This window comes from Danio aesculapii, chromosome 9 (assembly GCF_903798145.1).
Source record: "Danio aesculapii chromosome 9, fDanAes4.1, whole genome shotgun sequence".
In the NCBI taxonomy this organism is placed as follows: Eukaryota; Metazoa; Chordata; class Actinopteri; order Cypriniformes; family Danionidae; genus Danio; species Danio aesculapii.
Genome location: NC_079443.1, coordinates 20,850,687 through 20,875,689, shown reverse-complemented (window position 1 = coordinate 20,875,689; position 25,003 = coordinate 20,850,687). Strand labels below are relative to the sequence as shown.

Genomic DNA, 25,003 nt, shown 5'->3' with positions numbered 1-25,003 from the left:
TGCACACCTTCCAGCCAATTATAATCAAGAATTTCAACAGACCATGGAATAAATGTAACTCAAACCTGATGCATTGTTCAAATCAATGAACCAAAGTGATTGACTGCTGTTTTAGTAGTGATATCCTCATATAGTGGATTTCTTTCTGAAAATGGCAGTGCTTTACCTACTGACAACTATGCAATGGATACCCAAAAAATATCCAATGTGAAAATAAAGCAACCTCACAACCTCCAGAAGCACCCTCTGTGATTTTATTCTGGAACCGGACCTGCCACTCTCCAACCAAACTTAATCAATCTTTGTCTCGATTATGGGTCAGCGACATCCATCAGAGGGCATGAACTCTGCCCTTGAGACCTAGAAACCTCTGCCGTAATTTCAGCATGTTTCATCCAAGTTCAAGAGAGAACAAGGACAGCTGTTGTGTATAGTTTACCTCAGTGCCTAAATTGCTTTCCAAAAAGGATCCCCAAATTGCATAATCATTGATCTGCCACATTTTTCAGCCCTTTGAAGAGTAATAAACTTGAGCAGCCTCAACAATTATTAGTCCGTCCACTCAGGGTTCAATCCCTCCCTTTTCACGTTTGATAAAATCGTTCACTAGAGGCCATTATTTTACCCCACAACAGTGCTAATAAATTGCAAATATTATATTTTAAAGATCTGATGAACAACACAAAGAGAATGGACCCTTTTCCCGTTTCCAGGTTTCTCAATAGTGGAAGTCGTCATAGTTGGGTAAACTTAGAACATAGTGAATGGCAGAGTACAAAAATGTATTTTTATATGATCCTGTTTGTTGAATAATTAAAAAAAACTCCACAATGGTGTTATAAAGAACTTACGGTAGCCAGAAGAGAGAACAATGTCAAATTTACTTTTTCGCCCATCGACATTGCATTTCAAACGTCTCGCACAAGCGATAATTTGATGCAAAGATTATATAATACATACATAAATACATACACTACCTCAGGGGTTCTTAACCTTTTATCAGTGCTGACTTTTTCCTCCAATTAATTTTTGAAGGCCCACCTGTCTGACATTTTCACTAAAATGTTAGTATGAAATGCTAATTTAAACATTTATTTATTAACATATATATATATATATATATATATATATATATATATATATATATATATATATATATATATATATATACATTTGTTGTGCTTCTATTATTTTCTAATATTTATATAATCTATTATTCTCTATTATTTTCTATAATTATTTATGTATATATATATATTATATTTGTTATAGGTGGGCATAGATACATTTTTTAATCTAGATTAATCTCATTTGAATTCTGCCAAAGGCATTCACAATATGTGTGATAATATGTCACACAATATAATATGCCAAATAATATGTCTTTGAGAATGGGTTTCTCAAGCCAGGTGGGGCATTAGACCAGGGGCTCATCTCCTGCTTCCAAAATGAAATGCATCACAAACTGCTTGAGAAACTGTTCAACTATGATAATTGGTGATGAAAATAAACTATGTTCAATAAGATGTACGTGTGTTTACTGTTTATTCAGTTAACTATTACCATCATGTAGGACTTTTCGCTATATTTTCCAACAAGATCCATACACGCGGCTGTCAATAAAGGACCACACACACACAGACGCACAGATGCACACACAGACACACACACATCGCGAAATGCGGAAGGTTTTTTTCTTTCCATCGGCGTGCGTTATTAAATTCCATAACACTCTTAGCAGTCCTTGCTCTTTATTTGGGTCTAATACCCCGGTTTATCACAGGGGCATGACTGAAATGTTCATGAGTTTAAGTGAACCTGCCGAACTGCAGTTAAAGTCAGGCATCCTGTTGATTTGATTCAGAAGTAGACTTTTTTGTCAGATGGCTCATCGGTCAGGTATACATCTGCGCTAAAATATCAAAGTGAAAGTCATCATCGCTTGTGTAGAATAGACCCAGCTCCCAATCCAACTTTGAGAATAGATTAACGGCGATATTTTTTTATTGCGCTATAAAAGTCTCGCGTTAACAAGACGGCCCACCACTAATATATATATATATATATATATATATATATATATATATATATATATTTTTTTTTTTTTTTTTTTTACATTCACATATTCAAAGAAAACCACTGGTCAACAGGGAGATTGCAAAAGACCAGCTTCTGCTTTAAACTAGACTGACTGAAAAATATAAACATACAAATGTAAAATTCAGTAAAACACCCTAAATCTGTTGAAACGTGTCGATCTGATGGTGGTTGAGTTTGCAGCTGGATATTATTGGGAGATCGCTGACAGGAACAGTGAACAGCTCCACCAATGTGCGTCTGAAGCGTTTATGCAAGTTTATTTTACATTCTATGGCAGAAACACCATTGAGCCTCACTATATTTTCATGTATAGGTGTGCGTTCTTTATAAAACACTCACCGGACATTAATTTGGACAACTATGTGAAGACCTATTGGACCGTAGATTCTCACAAAAATCAGTGATTTGAAAGTTTGATGAAGAAAAAATCATTGTTTCGGGTTACATTCAGTATGGGGGCATGCGAGAGATCTGCAGAGTGGATGGCAACATCAAGAGCCTGAGGTTTCAAGACATTTGTGCGGCCCATTACATTACTGTGGAAAATTCTTCAGCAGGACAGCACTCATCCTTATACTTCAGCCTCCACATCAAAGTTCCTGAAATCAAAGAAGGTCAAGGTGCTTCAGGATTAGCCAGCCCAGTCACCAGGCATGAACATTATTAAGCATGTCTGGGGTAAGATGAAGGAGGAGGCATTGAATATGAATCCAAAGAATCTCGATGAATTCTGGGAGTCCTTTACCGTTCCAGATGACTTTATTAATAAGTTATTTGAGTCATTGCAGAGATGTATGGATGCAGTCCTCCAAGCTCATGGGAGTCATACACAGTATTAATTCTTTTTCCACTGCACCGTGACTTTATATTCTATACTGTACATTATTTCAGTTAAGTAACAAGACTTTTGTCTAAGCAAAGTCAGACCTTACTGTCCTAATGAAATAATGTCCTAATGCCTTTGCCTTTCATATTTGCCACTTCTGATACCAAATGATAGACTAGAAGTCAAGTTATTATTTGTTGTTCCTAAAACTTGGATAGATGACAAGACTTTTGTCAGGTAGTGTAGAAATGTTCATACTTTTTAAAATAATCAAAATATTAAATACTTTCAAGGATTTAGGATGCTGATGACTGCATCATAACAGTTGTGTGAAAAGGGTCCATACAGTGGAAAAATCTCCAAAATGAATTTGAGACTGATAGCAATCTGATTAAAACATAATAGGCCTAGTCTTATGTCAGAACAGGAATGTTTTCAAATTTGCATATTATATATCTATTGCACAAAAAAGTTTTTTTTGCCATTTTTTGGTTTCAAAAAGTCATAATTCAGAAGCAATTTTTTGCATATTGCCCACTTTTTTTCTGTTTTAAATCAGGTTGTCACCATTAGAGGGCACAATTTTGGCTCAACATCCTCTGCCCTGAGCCAGCAGGGTGTGAGGTTAAGATGGTCAGTAATTTTTTTTTTGCCTAATTTCACTCGAGATTTCTCTTTAGACATGCCCATATCGCAGCGATGTAGAGAGATGCAGGCTTGTCATATCCAGGTCTGGAGCTGAGAGTTCACGATTTGGCCTCCAGTGTGGACGTGTTCACACACGGATTGCAACATGATTCCTCTGTCTGCATCAGCCCATCTTAGACTGAGCGCTGGAGACCGCCTCACAAAATGGAAATTAATCATAAATTCCTCTGTGTCTATAGGTGAGGCTTAAGTGCTCTTCTGTTTTCATGCATTTAGTACAATTACCATGAGACTCAGCTCTAATGACCACGTGTCAGGGCTTAGAGTTCTGCAAAGGCAGGTTCACTTCCTGCACTGTGCGATAGGGTTGTACAAAGTGTCTCGCATATTTCTTCCTTTGCTAAATAACTGGGGGCTATTTTCTTCCCCTATTCAAACATGTAAACCAGAGCTTGTTTTCTTGGCCCAAGGGAGCGGCCTTCCAATGCCAGAATTTGCTGGAAATGCTGCCGGCTGCTCTTACATGTTGTCTCTGAGGTTGTAATGAAGTCGTTAAAATCGCTCAGAGACAATATGCGGTTCCAATTAGAAACCCCAGAAATGATAAGGACGTCGTGTGTGCGTAATTTGCCCTGTCACCTCAGGAATGCGACTCATTATTTTTGCTGTCAAAACCTCTTGTTTCTGTCTGTGTCAGTGAGTGTTTGGAATTGCACATGGTCTGACGTTCAGAGGTTACTGAATTTTCCTCAGGTTTAAGTCTTAGAATAACAACAAGCTTTGCACTTGAGTTAAAATTATATGTTCCATTTATGAATTACGAAATATCATGTAGCTTAAATTGCTATCCAAATGAGGTATATGTATATTTATATCATATTTAGATAGAAATTTTTGATATATTACATTTCTTTATTTATTTATATGCCGTTGAAGGCAAAATTATTAGCCCTTCTGTGAAATGTAAATTATTTTTCAAATATTTCCAAAGGGATGTTTAACAGAGAGAAGATAAAAAAAACACATTTTAAACAATAGTTTAAACTACAACAGGGGTGTCCAAACTCGGTCCTGGAGGGCCGGTGTCCTGCAGATTTTAGCTCCAACTTTCCTCAACACACCTGCAAGGATGTTTCTAATAAGCCTAGTAAGAGCTTGATTAGCCGGCCTAGGTGTGTCTAATTGGGGTTAAAACTAAACTTTGCAGGACACCGGGCCTCCAGGACCGAGTTTGGACACCCCTGAGCTAGAACCTAAAGTTCGTTAACAAACTTTGATGTTGGCTTGAGAAAGCCAACGTGACTGCGCTAGGATTTGGCAGGAAGCACAGTGATTGCTAAGTGGTTCGTACTAGAGGCAATTGCTAAAATGTTTATGACATTGCTAGGTGGTTGCTAATAACAGTGCAATAACAAATGCATTTCTAGCATATGTTATTGCACTTAGATAATCATTAATATCATGTAGCTAATCGTTATTAGCACATGGCTTATAACTGTTACCATGCATAGTACACAGGAAGTCCCATTTGCTACCATGAGTCAAACGAGCTAATACCCAGGTCCCTATGATGTCCTAATTTAGAGCTATTTCTGTTTTTAAATGGTGGCTAGGGTAGCCTGTTTTATTGCAATGGGGACAATTAACAGCTTAGTGTTGATACATCAATGCTTCTGGCAAATATGAGTGATATAAATCAACCCTGATGTCTCTATGACAAAACTGGACTTGGCCATTATGTAAAAATGGTTTGCCATGTCAGTAAAATATGGAGTTTAATAAAAAATAATTTGCCATATTTTGAGAAAAAATAATGCTTAAAAATTATTTATTGGAAAACTATAAGTCTGATAAACCTGAAAAGATATAATAACACAATCGAATGCAGAACACAGCTTTTGGCCAAATTTGGGGCTTGTATAATATTTTTATATGCCCGTGTCATTAAAATGTAATATTTAAAAAAAATTTAATTCAAAAACAATAAGTCTTATTGGCATGAGGAGATATAGCAACAATCTTCAGTGCAGAAGGCACATTTTGACCAAATTTGGGCCTTGTAGCATGAATGGCCTAGGAGGAGAAACGTTTGTTTTCGAGGACAGAGTAGTGTAACAGTATGTTATACTATCTTTCTCAAGCCAACATAATAACTAATTTCTGGTAATTAGCAATACTAATTACTGCTAATCTACCAATTTGTTTTGCCTTTGCCATGATGATAGTACATTACATTTTACTAGTTATTTTGTGCAAGGTATTAGTATTCAGCCTAAAGTGCAACTTACCTAGGCAGGTTAGGTTAATTTAGGCCAATCGATTAAAAATAAATAAATAAAGTAAAATTTTATATATATATATAAAACTGCCTCCCACACATAATCTTTGCTTGGACGGACCACCCAGGTACATTAATAGCCACCCAATTATACAAACCCAGGCTCATTCTGGAAACATGGTCCCATGGACGTTTCTGGAGACCGCGAAATGCATCCTGGGAGGTACGTATTTTTGCAGTTTTTGTTTTCGCGAATCCGCGAGAGGCCGCTGTGTGTGCTTTTTCGCATCTTGAACGTCTTTCGCTAAGTGCCGTTCATGCGCGCGCTGTTCTCGCGTAAACCTACCAGAGGCCGCTGTCGAACGACCGTCTGTCTGTCTGAATGACTGAATGATTGACTGGGCGACCGGCCATTCGGCTGACCCACCCTCCTCCTTCCCTAAACCCAACCAGTTTTACCGATTGACCCGCCCGCCCCCTTACTTCCCTAAACCCAACCAACAATTTACAAATGGTGTCCAGAAAAAGAAAACCCCTCATCTGATTTTTTACCACGTTTTCGGATTTTACCGCATTCTCATCCTGTTATGAACTTGTACACTTTATTTTTTGGATTCTGTTTTTGTCTTACCTGATTTCTGGAACTGCTCTTTACCTGGACTTGAACCCGGTTGTCGTTGTCATGGTCAGAGGAGCTAACTGGACAAACTGGTTGCGGTGGGAAAGCCCTCCACATGGAGGTTAGCGGTCAGCTGGTAAGCGTGAAAAGGAACGGCGTTAAACCGCACCGTAGTGTTCGCTTAAAAAATGAAAGGCAGCCATATGTACCCCCGTCTACATAATTTGCAGTCTCCAGAAACGTCCACGGGACTACGTTTTCAGAATGAGCCTGGGTTGCAATTATGTATCTGGTGATACATTTTTTTACTATTATTATCATCCTTTTTCACCTTTTTATCTGCCCTTGATAACCAAACATTCGCGATTAATTAACCAGTGGAAAATCTTTTCTCAATCTACACATGTTGTAGCTACTGCTTATTGTGTGTGCGTGAGAGCTGCCAACACTCCAACAGACATTCTCAAGTGCTCTGCAGAGACCCAGAGAGATGCGTCATTTTCAGACTTCGACGGCCGGGGTTTCTAAATCTTCTAAAATGACCTTGATTCTGCGATGACCTCTGATTCTACGACTCTGAAAAATGTTATTATATACCATATACGAGAGGATAAAATGACATCTAAACTGGCTGAAAAATATTTGTACACCATTTGTAATGGTTAATCAACTCAGACATAAAAAATAATCTACACATTTTATTCTTGTTTTTATTATATTCTTTAGAGATAATGGGCCCTATCATACACTCAACGAATGCAGCGCAAGGTGTGACGCAAATGTTATTTGCTCTGTTCAGCTCGACGCAAGTGTCATTTTGATGTTTTGCACAACGCTGTTTAAATAGTAAATGCATTTGCACTTATACTGTATGTGCGCCCATAGGCAATCTGGTCTAAAAAGGAGGTGTGTTAAGGTGCATTGCTGGCACGTTGCTATTTTGAGAAACTAAAATAGACTGCACAATAGACCAGCTCAAAGCAGGTCTAAAGTCCAGTGCAGAGCGCATCAGTTGTGTGCCTCGCTTAAACATTGCTTAATACATGCAGGATGTACAGCAATATGCAAATATCTTTACAAATGAAAAAGAATGAAAGGATTAAAATATTACAAAAATATTATTTCCTATAAATAGAAAAACCTTTTTTCAGTTTAATCACGACAACTTGCTTTTGTATAATGTTATTATTATCATTAGTATTATTTATTATATGCATATTTATATTTGTTTTATTAAAAACAAGCTTAGATTTGTCCACCTGTCAGGTTTTGGACCATATGGGGCATAAGAATAGGACATGTGTTTGGATATGACCACACTTCGTTATTAATGTTCATTTCTTCATTTGCTGGAAATTAGAACTGAATTTAGAAATAGTTTTGAAACAAATCTTTGTGCTTAACAAACGAAATTAATTATGTAGGCTTTAGTGGATGTCTTCAGTGGAGTGCGTACAACACCGTTTCCTTATTATCCACGAAAGAGAGAAAGTGAAAGTAAAGGTCGAATGGATTAGGCTCATTATTCTCTTGCTGCAGATGCTGTTTACCTGGTTACTTAACTGTTTGAAGTGTTCAGGTTTTCCACTTACAAAGTCCACCATGTAAATAGCAAATGCGCCATGGAGTGGCGCAACTGACTCTTAAAGGGAAAAGGAGATGAGACTCTGATTGGTTTATTTACAAAACACACCTATAACTCATTAAGAGAATAAGCTCAACCATGCTAGACCATGCACCGCGGTGCAGTGTATTTTCCCATCCTTAAAAAAACTATTTAAATTAACTATAAAATTGGGACTCCTCCAATTCCTTTCTCATACACTTATAAAATGTATACAATTTTTGTTTTTCTTTTATTAAATCTTATCTTACCACCCAGTAAGCTAGAACCACTATCGACGCATAATGCCCTGGTATTCTTTAATAACATCCTTGTTTCCCCATATTGAACATTTGCTGAGCAGATGTGTTTGGTATCTTCAGTATTCTGATAGTAGTGACTGTGAACTCACAGTTGAACTCATGCGTGCATTCAAGAAAAGGGCAGGGGATAGAGAGAAAGAAAGAGGCAGAGGGGAAAAAAAGATAAAAAGGTAAGTTTAATGAAGTACACGGCTTTCTGACAACTGACAAACTTTAAATAATTTTAATAATGAAAATAAACATAAAACATAAGGCGGCAGAACACCATTTGTAATAGTAAGCTTATATATATATATATATAAATAGCAGTTCATCCACAAACCTGGAGGCCCATATACAGCAACAAGCACTATGCAGTTTGACATATATTACAGCTGTTGGACAACATTATGTATTATTGAGGCTTTTTTAGGCGAGAATGTAGCTGTTTAGATGGCAACTATATAGTTTTTTTATAAGGAGTGCCTATTTTTAAATATTAATAATTTGGAGCATTGGATTCAGTGCATCGGCTGCCATCAGCCTGTCTGAGCAGACCAAAGAAAGTGACGGTTGACGTTCCGCCACAAGATGGTGACAGAGACCACATCATAAGCCCTTAGGTAAGAAAAAACAGCATTTTCTCAGTGTGAAATTCAAACTACAGCTGAACAAATCATTATAAATCAGGTGAGTGACATTCTAAGTCGATCTCTCTTTTGTATTTTGTAGTGCTATATTTATACCACAGAAACTGGTAGCGTTTGCTTTTGCTCTGGCTTTTTCGGGGTTAATTATTGTTAAATCCCAATTGCAGCCAAGAAATACTGGGAAATCTCTGTAGATTGATGGCATTTCGTGCCTTATAATCTTAAAATGTGAGCAAAAATTACCTGTTTTGTCATCACTTTAGACAATACTCTAGAGGATCATTCAAACACTAGCTCTAAAGTGACGTTGGTGAAGTAGCAACGGCTTCAGCTGTTCTGACATCAGCTTCAGATGTAGATGAATGGCAGAAGAAAGTAGTTTCTCATACAAAAGGGTTTTTAGACTCTCCGCGTTTGATTTTCTTTATTATATACATGATTATGCCGTCAAACTATTCAATAAACGCAATATCAGACTCGTAGCAGTGCAATGTAGCTGCATATCGCCCCTGGTGGGACACAACGCACGCCTCCCACCAGTGCCGATATACAGCCATATCGCACTGCTACTCATGTGATATTGCTCATATATATAATCCAATTTCAAGCCTATGATTTATCCTTCAAACATAAGTAAAACAACTTTCGCTTCTTCAATTCTGATTGAGAATGCTTTATTTCCAGCTCCACTGCTGGAACAGGTCAGAGACCAGTACACTCAGCATGAAGGACTGCATAAATACATGTTATTATTTAAAGGGATGGCCAGACCTCTTGTAATTGATCCCTTGTGCATGCAAAAGTAACTGTAGTTGACGTATTCAAAGGTGGAAACAATACATTTGACGACAGAAGTGGCTTTATATTTTCAAACCCTGAATCTGATTTGAGTCTGCTATGAAAAGGTGGTGTATGCAAGTTCATTCCTTCTTTTGTTTGGCTACAATGTAATTTTATTGGACTTAAAGTATTGGAAGCCATTGTCTTTTACTCTCATTTTTAGATCTTGTACCATGTACAGGGTATATGCAGAAATCCTAAAGGTAATTTTAATATCTTTTTAAGACTTTTTAAAGACCCGCTCAGAATGTTTTAAGACATCATCGCCACATCAAGTTCTAATCAATATCAACCCTTTATCTTAATAAACAGTTGTTAATAAACAGTTGTCGTTAACTAAATCAATGGAGCACAACCATGGAGCGACATGCTTTAGCCACTTTAAATTCATCTTTGTCCAACCAGGAGTATGCAAACTTACATTTTCTCATTTTGACATCTGTTTCGTTCTGTGGTTTCGCTACATGTGTTGAGCGTCACATCACGTGTTTGTGCAATTACGCGACATCACCCGGACAGAGAAGCTTGACCGGACCCGTCCCAGCCCAAACCAATCATGTGGATCGAGCACACCGTTGTTAATATTAGGAGGAAAATAAATATACTTATCCCTTTTTTTGGAGTTAAACCAGGGCCGTCGCTAGACCCAATTCACTGGGGCACGTGCCCCAGTAAAAATCTCCAGTGCCCCAGTAAATGCATTGAGATATGATTTACTTCATATGCAAGTGTATTGATTAAGAGTGGTAATTCCGAAATAAAGACATTATTCCCTATGTGCAACCGAACCAACGCTGGTGAAAGCAATGTGTTTAATCAAAAAGCAAACTGACGCATCTCTGTGTGTCCGCAGAGAACCCGCGCGCCTCTCGCATGCGCTGCTCTCGCACGCGCTGCTCTTCTGCCGGTGCGAGTCCCGGTAGTTAACATGCGCGGCAAAAAAGCAGGCTACCTGCTTGTTACGCGCTGCTCATGCGTTGTAAAACCAGCTTAACAGCCTTTTTTGTTTTGCAAATCGACAAAACTAAAGTTTAAACAATATGATGGTGATCTTACTAAGCATGCCTCATAATAGATTTTTTAGTATGAAGCAAAAAGGAGGGATGACGAGTCAGGGAGGTAAAGACTTAATAAACTTAATTATCTGCCATGTGTCAAGTCTACAACAGATAATTCTATAACACATCTTTATATTGTATTTTATTGAATTGTCTATAGAATTTCGTTCAAATTAAATTAATATTCATGCAAAAGTAATTTCTTAAATGATCTTAGCATATCACTCCAGTTGTCTTAACATTGTTTTCCAGTTACATTTAAGATTATTTAGAAGAATAATTGTATAATAATAAGAATACTTTTATTTATAATAAATATTTATATAAAAAAAAATATTGTGTGTGTGTGTGTATATATATGTGTGCGCCAGTAGAGCTTTATATCTAGCAACGCCCCTGAGTCAAACACTTTAGACAATGCTTGAACAACATTTAAGTCCTTTTAAAAACGTGATTTAGACTTTTTAATACCTTTTGAGGGCCTTAATTTTCTCATGATTGATTGATCAACTTTTAATTCTTTTTAAGACCCTGCAGACACCCTGATTTAAATGTAGCCTACACAATTCGCCATTGCTATCGTAAACAATAGTTTTGCTCGCTTTTCCCCAAATATATATATAACCCAAGCAAATGTACTTCACAAAAATATTTGACACACACAGCTGCCCCAAGAAGTGGCAGAAAGTTTAAATAAAGCAGCATTTTGAAATGACATATAAACACATGGTAAATGTACCATACAAACACAAACTAATATTAGTAGCGTACATTTATTGGTAATTTTTGGAAATGGCATGCTCTATTTCAGCCTTAACATAGCAAAGGACCAGAGATGGGATGTACAGTAACAAATACTTCGTTTCTGATTACATCTTCCCTTTGACCCTTGAAACAGAGTGTGAAGGGGAAGGGCTTCCAGTTGCACTATTTTTTGGTATTTATCCTTAGAAAATCCCTGAAGGCGTATATTATGTTATCATAAAGATCTAATGTGGCAATAAGATCGTAACTGTACTGTGTATTTACACAGTGGCCATATTCATCTATGTAAACACACCAAAACAACATTAACATTATAGCAGACACTGTAAAAAGCTCATTCCCAGCCACTAAACTTTTCTGACAGGGTATTTGAGTGTCATCGACTGACAGAATGTTGTGGGACTGCTATAAAGGAGTTATGATAATGGATTATAGATAGCAAAATTTAGCGTTTTTTATTTTAGTGTTTTATGGCGGTAAAACAAGCCGGTTATGAATGTATTAAAACATATGCTTGTTTGTTGTAAAAATTCATAATAATGACAAAAAATTATAATTTGTGGATCTTTTACTTCCGGGTGCAGCTATGCTGCCATTGTGGCTGGTGTATTCTGGTAAATTTTCTTACCCCTTTGTTTCGAGTGTGATCCTAAAAAATCTCAGTTCGAATGGGTATCAACCCTTTCCCCTTAGCCCTACGCCTTCAAGATGAAGAGAATTGGGATAGGGTGGAGGTAAGGTGAAGGGCTAAGGCGTAGAATTGGGATTGGGCCTAAAACAGTTCAATCTTTTATGAATGCTGTATGCATTGAGATTTATTTCTTTTATTTCCAATGAGTTCCTATTTCCTGATACAGAATTTATACCGTTTTACTCTTGTCTTCATTTAAATTAGTTTAACAAATATTTTAACATCAAAATTATTCATACTGGGTGATTTATGGATACAATTATATACATTTATCACATGGAAAAAAAAATTGGAGGCTGTAATTGCCCCTGTGAATGTTTTTTTCTTTGTTGTTTTTTTTTTTTGCATAAAATAAAAGCATTAACAGCATTAATGACTATGTCCATGAAAGAAAATATACACAATACTCTAAAAAAAACACACAGAAAACATGGGATATTTAGATTTTAGTTTTGAAGATAATGAAGCAGCTTTAGCCGAATATTATTATTATTATTATTATTATTATTATTATTGCCGATTGTGATGTTGCTTTGCTACTTTCCTGCAGAAAATTAGCTACAATTTTTACATCAAAATCAGAAATATGTAATGAAATATATGTTATTTTGTATAAATGTATTAATATAATGTGAGGGGCATCACGGTGGCACAGTGGATAGCACGATCGCCTCACAGCAGGAAGGTTGCTGGTTCGAGCCTCGGCTGGGTCGGTTGCCGTTTGTGTGTGGAGTTTGCATGTTCTCCCTGTGATCGTGTGGGTTTCCTCCAGGTGCTCCGCTTTCCCCCACAAGTCCAAAGACACGTACTATAGGTGAATGGGGTAAGGTAAATTGGCCGTAGTGTATGTGTCTAAATGAGAGTGTGTCCCACGATGTTTCCCAGTGATGGGTTGCAGCTGGAAAGGCATCCGTTGCGTAAAACATATGCTGGGTAAGTTGGTGGTTCATTCCGCTGTGTCGACCCCAGATTAATAAAGGGACTAAGCTGAAAAAAGAAAATGAATGAATATGATGTGAGGTCTACTTGCCAGTGTGAAACAAAAATCAGGAAGTAGTAATGAATAATTTTACTTAAGAACATTTTTGACGCTGTACTTTTTTACGTTAACTTAGTACTTCAAATTTTACCAGAGTCATTTTAAACACGAGTATCTGTTCTTCTACTTGAGTAAAGGATGTGTGTACTTTTGCCATCTCTGTAAAGGACCAAAAATGCTCTATAATGGCTCGTTTCCACTGACTGGTACGGTATGGTACGGTTCGGTTTGGTACGAGTCACCTTGCAACCAGCAACCTTCCTGCTGTGAGGCGATCGTGCTATCCACTGTGCCACCGTGATGCCCCCCACATCATATTGATACATTGATACAAAATAACATATATTTCTGATTTTGATGTAAAAATTGTAGCAAATTTTCTGCAGGAAAATAGCAAAGCAACATCACACTCTGCAATAATAATAATAATAATAATAATAATAATAATAATAATAATAATAATAATAATAATAATAATATTCGGTCATTCGGCTAAAGCTGCTTCATTATCTTCAAAAATAAAAATCTAAATATAACATGCGTCTTTTTCAGACCAGCACATTCATGGGCACACAAATAGGTGCAAATGCATTTGGCACAGGACATTAACATGATATAGAACCTGCGACAGTCTAAAACCACAACAAAAAAAAAAACACCTGCCGTCGCTATGCGGTGGATGTATGAAAGGGCCCAAATCGAAGTTAAAATATTCTGGTATAGTAATGTCAGTGTAAGATTTGTTGATATTTTGACAAATATTTGCTTTTAGTCAACAGAATTTTAAAAAAAGACCATCAAAATAAAGTGCTCTCACTTCATGTAGCCCCTGCTGTAGTTTTCATTTGACATACATCCATCTTTGCATGCTCTAAAAAGTAGTTTAGACTAAGTAATTGAGTTTAAATAGTAGGTGAATTACTCATATCGTCCTCAAGCATGAGTGTGTGTGTTGTTGCGGTTGATAAAAGTGGATCCCAGGTATGCAACAAGATCTGCTCAGCGTTGGAGATTGTCTCAACCCTCGCTGCATGCAGGCAGCACATGGTGGCAAAATAAATCAATCAAAATGATTCCCGCCCGTCAGCACGTGGAGCCTCTGGAGGGGCCCTGCCTTCTCCTCGTCTCTTTTCATCCTGCAGCCCCATGCTTCATTGACTCAAAGATTGAGTATTAAAAAAATATTTGCTAATTCTCACAGAAGCCCCTTCTGGCATTGAGTTCTCTCTCTTTCCTAGGCAGGCCTGGGCATAGACAGCTGCACAAAATTTGTTTGGAATTTGTGTCTTGGAGGAAAAAATAAGAGAGGGAGGTGAAATCAAGAGACTTTTTGCCCTCTGTCTGTCATGGCAACCACTTATAAATGTATTGGATTAGATTAGTGTGGATCCAGAGGGGCAACATTTGTCTTCGTAGTAGTTCAAGCGTTGAAGTGTTTACAATATATTGTTTGATCATGAAAGCTGGGGTAATATCAGGGCTCCCATGGGCATGTACAATCTGGAATTATAATTTCTGTTAAATTATGATTTCTACTCAATAGCACACTGTTTTAAAAAGAAATAATGGAAGTAAATGGAGCCAGCACAATGGCTCAGTGGTTAGCACTGTCGCCTCACAGCAAGAAGGTTGCTGGTTCGATTTTTAGGCTGCGCGAGGAAACCTTTCTGTGTGGTGTTTGCACATTCTCCTCATGTTCACGTGGGTGTCCTCTGGGTGCACTGGTTTCCCCCCGCAGTCCAAAAACATGCAATATAGGTGAATAGGATTAACTAAATTGGCCATAGTGTTAGGGCTGGCCCGATAAAACAGTATCGATATTTATTGACCGAACACCATTGTCAATAACACGAAAAAAAGAGTTTGGTATGACGTTTCGGTATGAAGCGCTATAGCTTTATTAAAACTCAGACTGCTCAGCATGCGCCTTAGAAGGAATGCCAAAAGGCTTAGGGTTCTTTCCAGTCGAGGCGCGCTGCATTTTCCTGGTGCACCTAGCTGAAAACATTTCAGAATGTCATGTGCGCACTGCAGTTCATGTAAGTAGAACTAACCAACCTGCTTCACACTTTATGTGCAACATACACATTTCGGTATTAAGGACAGACTCAGACAAACACAGAGTACCCAAACACTGCAGTGCTTTTTCAGTCTCTTTATAAATACTAACAAGTCTCGGAACCGCAGCAATGGTCTGTTCGTTTGTAATCCTCTAAGAAAATGGTTGATGGTCGCCTAGTTATGAAAGACGCCAAAGGAGTGGTGAATGGTGAAGGAAACCGAGTCCATGCACTCGCGCTTTTCATCTGCTTTTAGACGCAAAATGTGAATGGACTTCAGTTGGGTTTCACCACCTCAGGTCAGAATAACAACACACATGAAAATTAGTGTCATGACAAGCAGCAGTGAAGAGAGTGTAAATAAAAAAAGATGTACAGGGAAGTCGCCAGAGTGGCTTTTTGGTTTCTTTTCTTGTGCATCCCAGCCACTGCTGATGTGTCATGCTTGGTGAATGAGTTCTAGCTGAAAGAGAAGGATACAGGTGAATGGAGAATTCAGGTAGGAATTATAGACCACAATATTAGAATAAATAAGCTTTACAATAACATTAAAGAGAAACAAATAAAACTTTTGCTTGATCTGCCACAGCAGCAACAGCATATTGCAAAATTATTTATTGACCTCCACCTATTTTTTTTCTCTTTGAAACATTTCCTCCTCCATAGTCTTTATATTTCTTTTTGCCCTTTTGATGTAAATTAACGTTTAGCAGTGTTTCTCAACCACGTTACTGGAGGACCACCATCACTGCAAGTTTTTGATGTCTCCTTTGTCTTTTTCAGCCATTCCAGGTCTTTCAGTCTTTGCTAATGAGCTGATGATCTGAATCAGGTGTGTTTGGTTAAGGAGACATGGATAATGTGCAGAGCTTGTGGAGAATGTGGTTGAGAAACACTGGTTTAGCGCATAGATCATTTGAATGGCAGATTATTTAAAATACTTATTGCATGGTACTATTTATACCATATTATAGCAATCTTATAATTTCTTGTAGCCGTTTGTGAGCCAGTGTTGTTGACGATTGCTTTTATAATCATGCAGTGTGTATCTTCCTGTCACTGATCCATCATGTGGTATGAACACAACATCAACTCAGCCAACTCAGTGCTTGGTTGCAGCTGGAAGACATAAAACATATGCCAGAGCAATTGCTGGTTCATTCCACTGTGGCAGTCTCTGATAAATTCAACCCAGGCTCATTCTAAAAACTATATATACATTTCTGGAGAGCGCCAAATATGTCCTAGGAGCTAAGTTTTTTTTGCAGTTTTTGTTTTCGCGAATCCACCAGATGCCGCTGTGTACGCTTTTTAAGATCTCAAATTTCTCTTGCGAGTACCATTCGCGCTCGTTGTTCTCATGTAAATCAACCAAAGGCCGATGTCGACTGACTGACTGACTGACTGACTGACTGACTGACCAATCAACTGACTCACCCTCCTCCTTCCCTAAACCCAACCAATAGTGTTTTCAAAAGTACTGATTGACTCGCCCACCCACTTCCCTAAACCCAACCGACAGTTTTAAAAAGCAAACGAGAAAAAGAAAAGCCCTGATTGTTACCACATTTTCAGATTTTACCACACTCTTACCCTGTTATTTACTTATTTATTTTATTATTTGGCTTGTTTTTGTCTTTCTGGAACCGTTCTTCGCCAGACTTAAACCCCGACGTCATGGTCAGCTCCTCTCTGCATCTCAAGTCCACTGACGTAAATGATTAGCTAACTGGAGAAACAGCGGTAAAGCCGTCCATACGGAGGTAAGCCATAATGGTGTCATACCACCCCGTAGCATTCTTTTAAAAACGAAATGCAGCCAAATAAACCTCTGGCTAAATAATTCCCAATCTTCAGTAATATATATAGGGCTACGTTTTCAGAATAAGCCTATGTTGAATAAATTAGAGACTAAGCTGAAAGAAATTGAGAGAGGAAGTAATGGGAAAACATGACATGTGGCCAAGTGTGGTGTCCCATACTCTGAATTTGTGCTCTTCATTTAACCCAGCAGGGGTAGCAGTCAGAGAAAACTTGGGTAAGAATTATTTTATTTTTTTGTCCAATTTTTTTGGAGCATTAATACTAATAAAATGCCTGTTTAATTGACATTGCAAGTAGAAGGGCACACTTACGCAGACTTCTAATCATGAAACTTATACTGTGATATTACAGGACAAAGGCATCTAGCTCTCACTGCAACTAAATTACATACAGATAGAGATGTTTTACTGATGAAATTTGAAGACAGTAAACACAGTACTTATAAAGTGTATTTAATTGTAATCAACTTCTATACAGCTTAAAGTGACATTTAAAGGCTTAACTAGGTTAACTAGGTTAACTAGGCAGTCTAGGGTAATTAGGCAAGTTATTGTATAATGGTGGTTTGTTTTGTAGACTATTGGAAAAAAATTGCTTAAAGGGGCTAAAAATTTTGTCCCTTAAATTGGTTTTTGAAAAATTAAAAAACTGCTTTTATTCTAGCTGAAATAAAACAAATACTTTAAACTTTCTCCAGAAGAAAAATATTATCAGACATACTGTGAAAAACTGTTTAACATACTGTTTAAACATCATTTGGGAAATACTTAATAAAGAAATTAAAAAAAATCAAAAGGGGGCTAATAATTCTGACTTCAACTGTATATATATATATATTTATTGTATATATACATTTTACAATATACAAGGGATCACTGAAGGATGTTATTTTAAAAGCTTAACTTAAATTAACTTATGATGAAGGAATTTTTCACCCAAAACTGAAAAGTCTGTCATCATTACTTTTCACAAACCTGTTTAAAAGTCTTTCTTCTGTTGAATGTTGAACACAAAAGAATATGTTCTTTAAAATAAAAATGCTGACAACCTGTAACCATCGACTTCATTATTATTTCTTTTTTCTCCAAAAGTCAGTCAATGTTTCAAACACTCTTCGAAAACTTTTCTTTTGAAACAGAAACAAAAAAAGAAAGAAACTCATAAAGGTTTACATCTACTTGAGGGAGATTAATAGTGAGTACATTTTTGTTTTCAGGTGACCCATCCCTTTAAATGGTTAATTTTGGTGCAAAATCATGATAAATGATGGTCTAATTGCTTGTTTTGACATGTTAAGATAGTATGCTAGCTAGCCCTTATGCATCTGTTGCCAGAATGTGATTGTTTTGTGTCTAATTTCGAAAAGCAGATCCATGCAAGATCACTGGAATGTTTCTTTCTTGAGGGCATTCCATACAATGGCAAAAGAAGGTGAAGTAAGAAGTTTGGTTAGAGAAATGATATTAAAACAGTGTGATTTGAAAGCCCCAATATCAGCTCTGCAGAGGGGAATGGTTGAACTGGTTTGAGCTTATAGAAAGACAACAATGGCTCACTTTTTTAGACGGTTGCTTATGGTGTAATAATGTGGAGAGGATTTTCTTGGCACACTTTTTGGCCCTATACTGTCTACCTATGCAGTGATAGCTGCTTTCAGCAAGGATAATGCAACAGATTTTAAAGCTCAAATAATCTCAAACTTCAAAGCTTTATTTTAAAATCTCAACACAAGCTTAGAATATAAACATGACGTGGTAAAAATTCTATTTGGTTCAGTCTGATAGAATGGCCAAAATGACTGCTGTGGCCATACTAGTAGTTATATAATTCTTGTAGTTCCAGTGTTAATTCCCATCTTTTAAAATGTTAATTACTGACTATGCTAATTGAAGAGCTACATACATTATAGTCAATAATTCATATGTTGCACATGCAGGTTGATGCCATCAAAATGAAATTGGAAACTATCTGTACTGTTATGTAAAACAGACTAGCAAACTAGAGAATCTTAATGGACAATCCAGCTGCAGCGGATATTGCTCACCAATTCAGCGCTAAACAGCGTAAGAATCTGTCTTGACACACGTTGTCTTAACATTTAAGAGAATTGGGACTGAAAGCCCTGCAGTGACCAGACTTCAGCCAGCAATCATGCAGAACAATAAGCCTGTCGCACAGCAATTTTGGTAAAGCAGTTCCTTAAAGCTGTAAAAATTGCTGTAATGAAATGGCCAGCACAAAGTCCTGATCTAAACCTGATTGAAAATCTATGGAAAATCCTTAGTGACAAAGTTATATCTTAGAAACCCACTTTAGTTTCAAAACTGTGAAAGTGTTCATTAATCGTTCTCTACAATTTGATCTCTACTTCGAATCTACTGGCGAAATCAGACATTATTAGAACCAATACTTATTTTATTCAGTATATGGGAGTTTTAATGCATAGCTTTAATAAACCTCTGGAAGCATTATTATAACTTTATAAATTTATTAACAATACATTGGACCATTCACACATTTGCAAGCAACAGTTTTAAATATTAAATATTTTCTCTCAAAAATTGTTCTCCCAATCAACCTGTAAGTTACTTGATTGTTTGTGATATTCTGAAAGTAATAGAAGAAAGAATAATATATAAGAAACACAGAATCTGAGGATATGCCTTATATGCCATAGAGAGTTTACGTCTCTCGCATTCCATGTTTAGTTAGTAATGTAGTGAACAGCATTCGGTTATACAGATTTGATTGGTGGATTGTGTGCCAGAAAGCTACAGGTGTTTTCAGGTGGGGTGCTGTCAGAACGGCCATGCATGTATCTGAAGAGAAACACACACATAGCTTCACAGTATGAAGACGACAGTGGGTGTGTGAATGGACAGCTGGGATTAATATCTGTGTATGTGTGTCTGTGTGTGTGTGTGTTCACTCTAAGCTTTGGTTCCATTTCTCTGGCTTTAATGAATCCCATTCACTGAATCATGCGATGCAGAATTGGCACAGGGCTGAAGAGTGACTGCACGCTCACTGCATCCAGCGTTTACACAGGATAGAAGTCATGCCTTTCAACTCCCTTACTACGAATTGCTAAACATCTGTCTCTTCCAACCTTTCCATTTCTTTCTGATTCTCTTCACTCTTTTCTGTTCTTTCAGAGCAAATAGTTTTCAATTTGTATTATTTACTGTTAACATTTAATAAATATGTCTAGTGAATAGGTGTATGCTCTGTCAAGGTCTTTAAAAATCATGTATTGTCAGGAGTAAATGGGTCTTGCTCCTTCTAAAGTGTAGTATAAATGTTAAAATAGACATTTATTTAAAGAATATATAAAATTAAAATGAAAAAAGTGAAGCTTTATCAAATCAAATCTTTGCATTTGTAACATTTATTTTTTTACTTTCACCATGGCTGCATTTATTTGATCAAAATACAGTAAACGGTGATATTATGATATATTATTACTCATTTTACTTACTTTAAACACATCATTGTGTTATAATACATATTACTCCAGTCTTCAGCGTCATATGACCCTTCAGGAGACATTCTGATGACTATCAATAATGAAAACTTTTGTGCTTTTTCTTCTTTTTTTTTCTCTGTTTTTAAATTTTTAGACATTTTAATGGAAGTTAAATAAACATAATTCACTCTGAAATACACAAAAATAATATATTTCTTTAACTATGGTGCAATATATTGGGCTGTATTTTAATGATTTAGGCGCAAAGTCTAAAGTGCAAGGCGCAAAAGCATTAAGAGCATGTCTGAATTCACCTTTGCTATTTTAAGGATGGAAAATACCAGTGCATGGTTCAACAGGGTTGCGCTTATTCTCTTAAGGAGTTATGGATGTGTTTTGAGCATAACGTGCATCAAATCAATCAGAGTCTCATCTTCCATTCCCTTCAAGAGTCATTTGCATCACGCCGTGGCACATTTGCTATTTACATGGCGGGATTTCTAAGAGGAACAACTGAACGCTTCACTAGCGAGAAAACAGTTAAACAGACCCTCTGCAGCGCGAGGATAAAGAATGAGCCTCCTCTATTCGGCCTCTTTACTTTCTCTTTACTTTAGTTTTACTCTTTACTCCTTTACTTTTGTGGATAAGGAAACAGTGTGATACGCAATCCACTGAAGATATCCATTAGCCTACATATTTATTTTTGTTTGTTAAGTGCAAAGGTTTGTTTCAAAACTATTTCTAAATTCAAGTCTAATTTCCAGCAAACAAATAAATTAACAATAATAACCAAGTGCGGTCAAAAAAACATATATTCAAATACACATCCTTTTATGCTGCATGTGGTGATGCGTCTCCAAAACCCAACAGTTTTTATTAAAACAATATAAATATGCATATAATAAATAATACTGCTAAAAATACAGTATTAATACTGTATTATACAAATGCAAATGTCATGAATAAACTGTAAAAGCCCCCTAGACATGAAGACGGCATGGTTTTTATAGTTATGTAGAAAATAATCATTTTTTGTAACATTTAATCCTTTAATTTTTTTTATATGTAAAGATATTTGTGCATTGCTGTACATCCTGTGTGTATTAAGCAATGTGTAAGTGTTTAAACCCACATAGGCGCATAACTAACGTGCTTTGCCCTGGTCTTTAGACCAGCTTTTAGTTAGTCAGTGGCGCAGTCTATTTCAGTTCCTCAAAATTGCAACAGGCCCACAATGCGCCTTAACACACCTCTTTTACACCTTGCCGGGTGTTTGATAGTGCATATTGTGTTAATATAAAGGAAATTCTGCATCCGCATGATCTGCTCAGACTCTTCCCCGAATCACACACTGCATGAGCTGTGTTTTGTATGTCAGTTATCTATATAAAACTTTATAGGCATTTTTGCAATGTTCTTTATTTCACTTTTACCTTTATCTTTCATAATATAATAGCTTTTTTTTCTATCACCTTTATCAATTTAATGGAGAACATTTAGCATATTTTGCATAAATATTTAACTCTATTTATATTTATTCAAATTTAATTGATTTATTTAATGTATTTGTTTAAATTATTTACTTATTTATTATTTTCCTATTTTAAAAAAATGCTATTGCTGTTTGTTAAGACGATTCGAATGTTATCACTCGATTAAATGGACACTATCAGTGGTTATCAGCTGATAGATATTGGCCAGTAGGGACCTTCTGTGCCTACTGGTAGGCTCAGAATGCTGTTATCATCCATCTACATAGTTAATCAGCCATAGATCACATTCGGCTATGGCCGTAAGTTAACAAAAATTATTTATATTAATTATTAAATTTCCCATTAATTGTATTTTATTAACGTCTACCCCTACCCCAACCCTTAACCCAACTATCAGAGTAATGTAAAAACAGATCTGCATCTGGAGTCTAGTAGCTGATTAACCATGTGGATGGATGATGACAGCCTTCTGAGCCTACCAGTAGAGATACTACTGCCCCATATCTTTCAGCAACGACTGATAATGCCCATTCAATCAAGTGATAACATTGGAAGTGGGGGATTTATTCATGATCTTATTTTTGTATTTATGTCTGCACTATGATGGTACTTTGCAGCACTATGTTTGTACGTTTTGGACTCTTCTATCTTAGGTTACTGGAAGCTTCTATCACTAAGACAAATACCTGTGTCTGCAAGTAAACACATTTGGCAGTAAAGCTCTTTCTGATTCTGATATAAGACAAGAATGATATTGTTCAAACACACATTTTGATTTTAGGACATATTTGATGAAATATTTGGAACCACAGGGCATTTACGATTAACTATTATATTTATTTTTGGGGCCATATACAGGCTTCTTTGAGCATACATTGTTTGTTTCATTGTTTTTAGGTGTTTTATTTTATTTTTTTAAATAGTAAAACTCTATTAGCACTGAACCATAACACTTCTACTGCCCTGACCTCATATGCTTGTGGTTGTAGATGAAACTGTCACAGAAATAGCCCATGCAACTTATCTAAAGTGCCATAGTTATCAGGACACGACGCAACCCAGCCTTAGCCAACAATCACAGGCTCTTTTTGATCTCTCTTTTGTCTGTGTGTCCCTTCCAGACATCCGCGAGACGGCGTTTGTGTATGCCATCACAGCAGCAGGAGTCACACATGCAGTGACGCAGGCCTGCAGTATGGGGGAGCTGCTGCAATGCGGCTGCGAGGCCACGCGGAGCAGAGGACCACCGCCACGGCTGGCCAGCATGGGGCCCACAGAGGGGGTCAAGTGGGAGTGGGGCGGCTGTGGGGACGATGTGGAGTTCGGCTACGAGAAGTCCAAGCAGTTCATGGATGCCAGACGGAGGAAGGGCAAGAGCGACATACGTACACTAATAGATCTACACAATAATGAGGCTGGACGACTGGTGCGTGGTTTCATCTTTCATTAATAGCTATAGAAAGATTTAATTTTTAAAGTGGTTGATGCAAGATTCAGTCCAATTGTTTGTCCAATAATTTGTTCATGGCTAGATAATGTTTTTGAACAACACATTTATTAGCAATAATGTTTGTTGTTTACTGAACATATATTAAAGTCAGGAACAAATAAGTTCTAAATGGATTTCACTTGCAAGGGATTCATGTTAATGGATTGATTAACAAAGCATTTGTCAATAACATTTGTTCATTATTTGTTTGTGGTAAGTACTGCATTAACTAATTTGTTAACTATTAATGAACGTATTAATTACAATGTAAAGCTGAATTAAATGTAAAGCTGAATTAAATTAACCTTAGAGTAATTTGAACTTTAATTATATTAAACTGACTTAAAACAGCTTGCGTAACTCATAAAATTATGTTGGAACATGATTAAATTATAGTTCAATAAGTTACAATTAGCTAAAACCCTGCGTTGTCATGGACTAATTGATCATATATATATATATATATATATATATATAGAGAGGAGAGAGAGAGAGAGAGAGAGAGAGAGAGAGAGGAGGAGGAGAGAGAGAGAGAGAGAGAGAGAGTGTTGGAACCTTGAACTTTTGAGTAGGTTAAAATTAACAATACTTTTAACCTAAATTTACTTAAAGATTTAAATACATTTTTAATTAATCCCCAACCTTTTTTTTTCCAGTTACCACAGCTCAGTATTCCTAGTTTCCTAACTAATTTTTAATTTGTCCTAACTTATTTTTTCGGGTTTATATAACCAGTTTCTTTTGTCCTAACTTAATTTTTGTAGTTGTCCCAATTTTCCAGTTGTTCCAACTTATTTTTTTGTTTGTCCCAAATTACTTTTTCTAGTTACACCAACTAGTTTTTTTCTAGCATCCTTTAATTTCACTTTTCTAGTTGCCCAATTAATTTTTCATTAGCCTAACTTATTTTTTCTAGTTTTTATAACTTACTTTTTCCCTAGTTACCCCAACTTCTAATTGCTTTAACTCTTTTTTTTAGCTACCACAACTTATTTTTTATGGTTTGTTTAACTGCTTACTACAACTTAATTTTTCTAGTTCTTGTAACTTAATTTTTCTTGTTTTCATAACTTAAATTTCTAATTCTTATAACTTCTAGTTCTTATAACTTTTCTAGAAGATTGTGTAGTGCTGAACTGAAGTCATTGTTAATTTGTTCATTATTTCATGTTAAATAAACCATTAACTTGAACATTCCTATATTTGCACGTTTACATTTAACAGTTTATTATTGCTGAAAACATGCTTT

The 25,003-nt window shown here is 36.5% G+C and overlaps 1 protein-coding gene across 1 annotated transcript in view; it reads left to right on the top strand.

Annotated features, from left to right (window-relative positions):
• LOC130234642 (protein Wnt-6-like) overlaps positions 1-23,715 on the top strand; it is a 40,424-nt gene extending 16,709 nt beyond the window's left edge. Inside the window, exon 3 of the mRNA XM_056464883.1 lies at positions 23,387-23,715. Coding sequence (XP_056320858.1) covers positions 23,387-23,715 — 329 coding nt within the window. The remainder of the gene's footprint in view (positions 1-23,386) is intronic.
• The last annotated feature ends 1,288 nt before the right edge of the window (positions 23,716-25,003 follow it).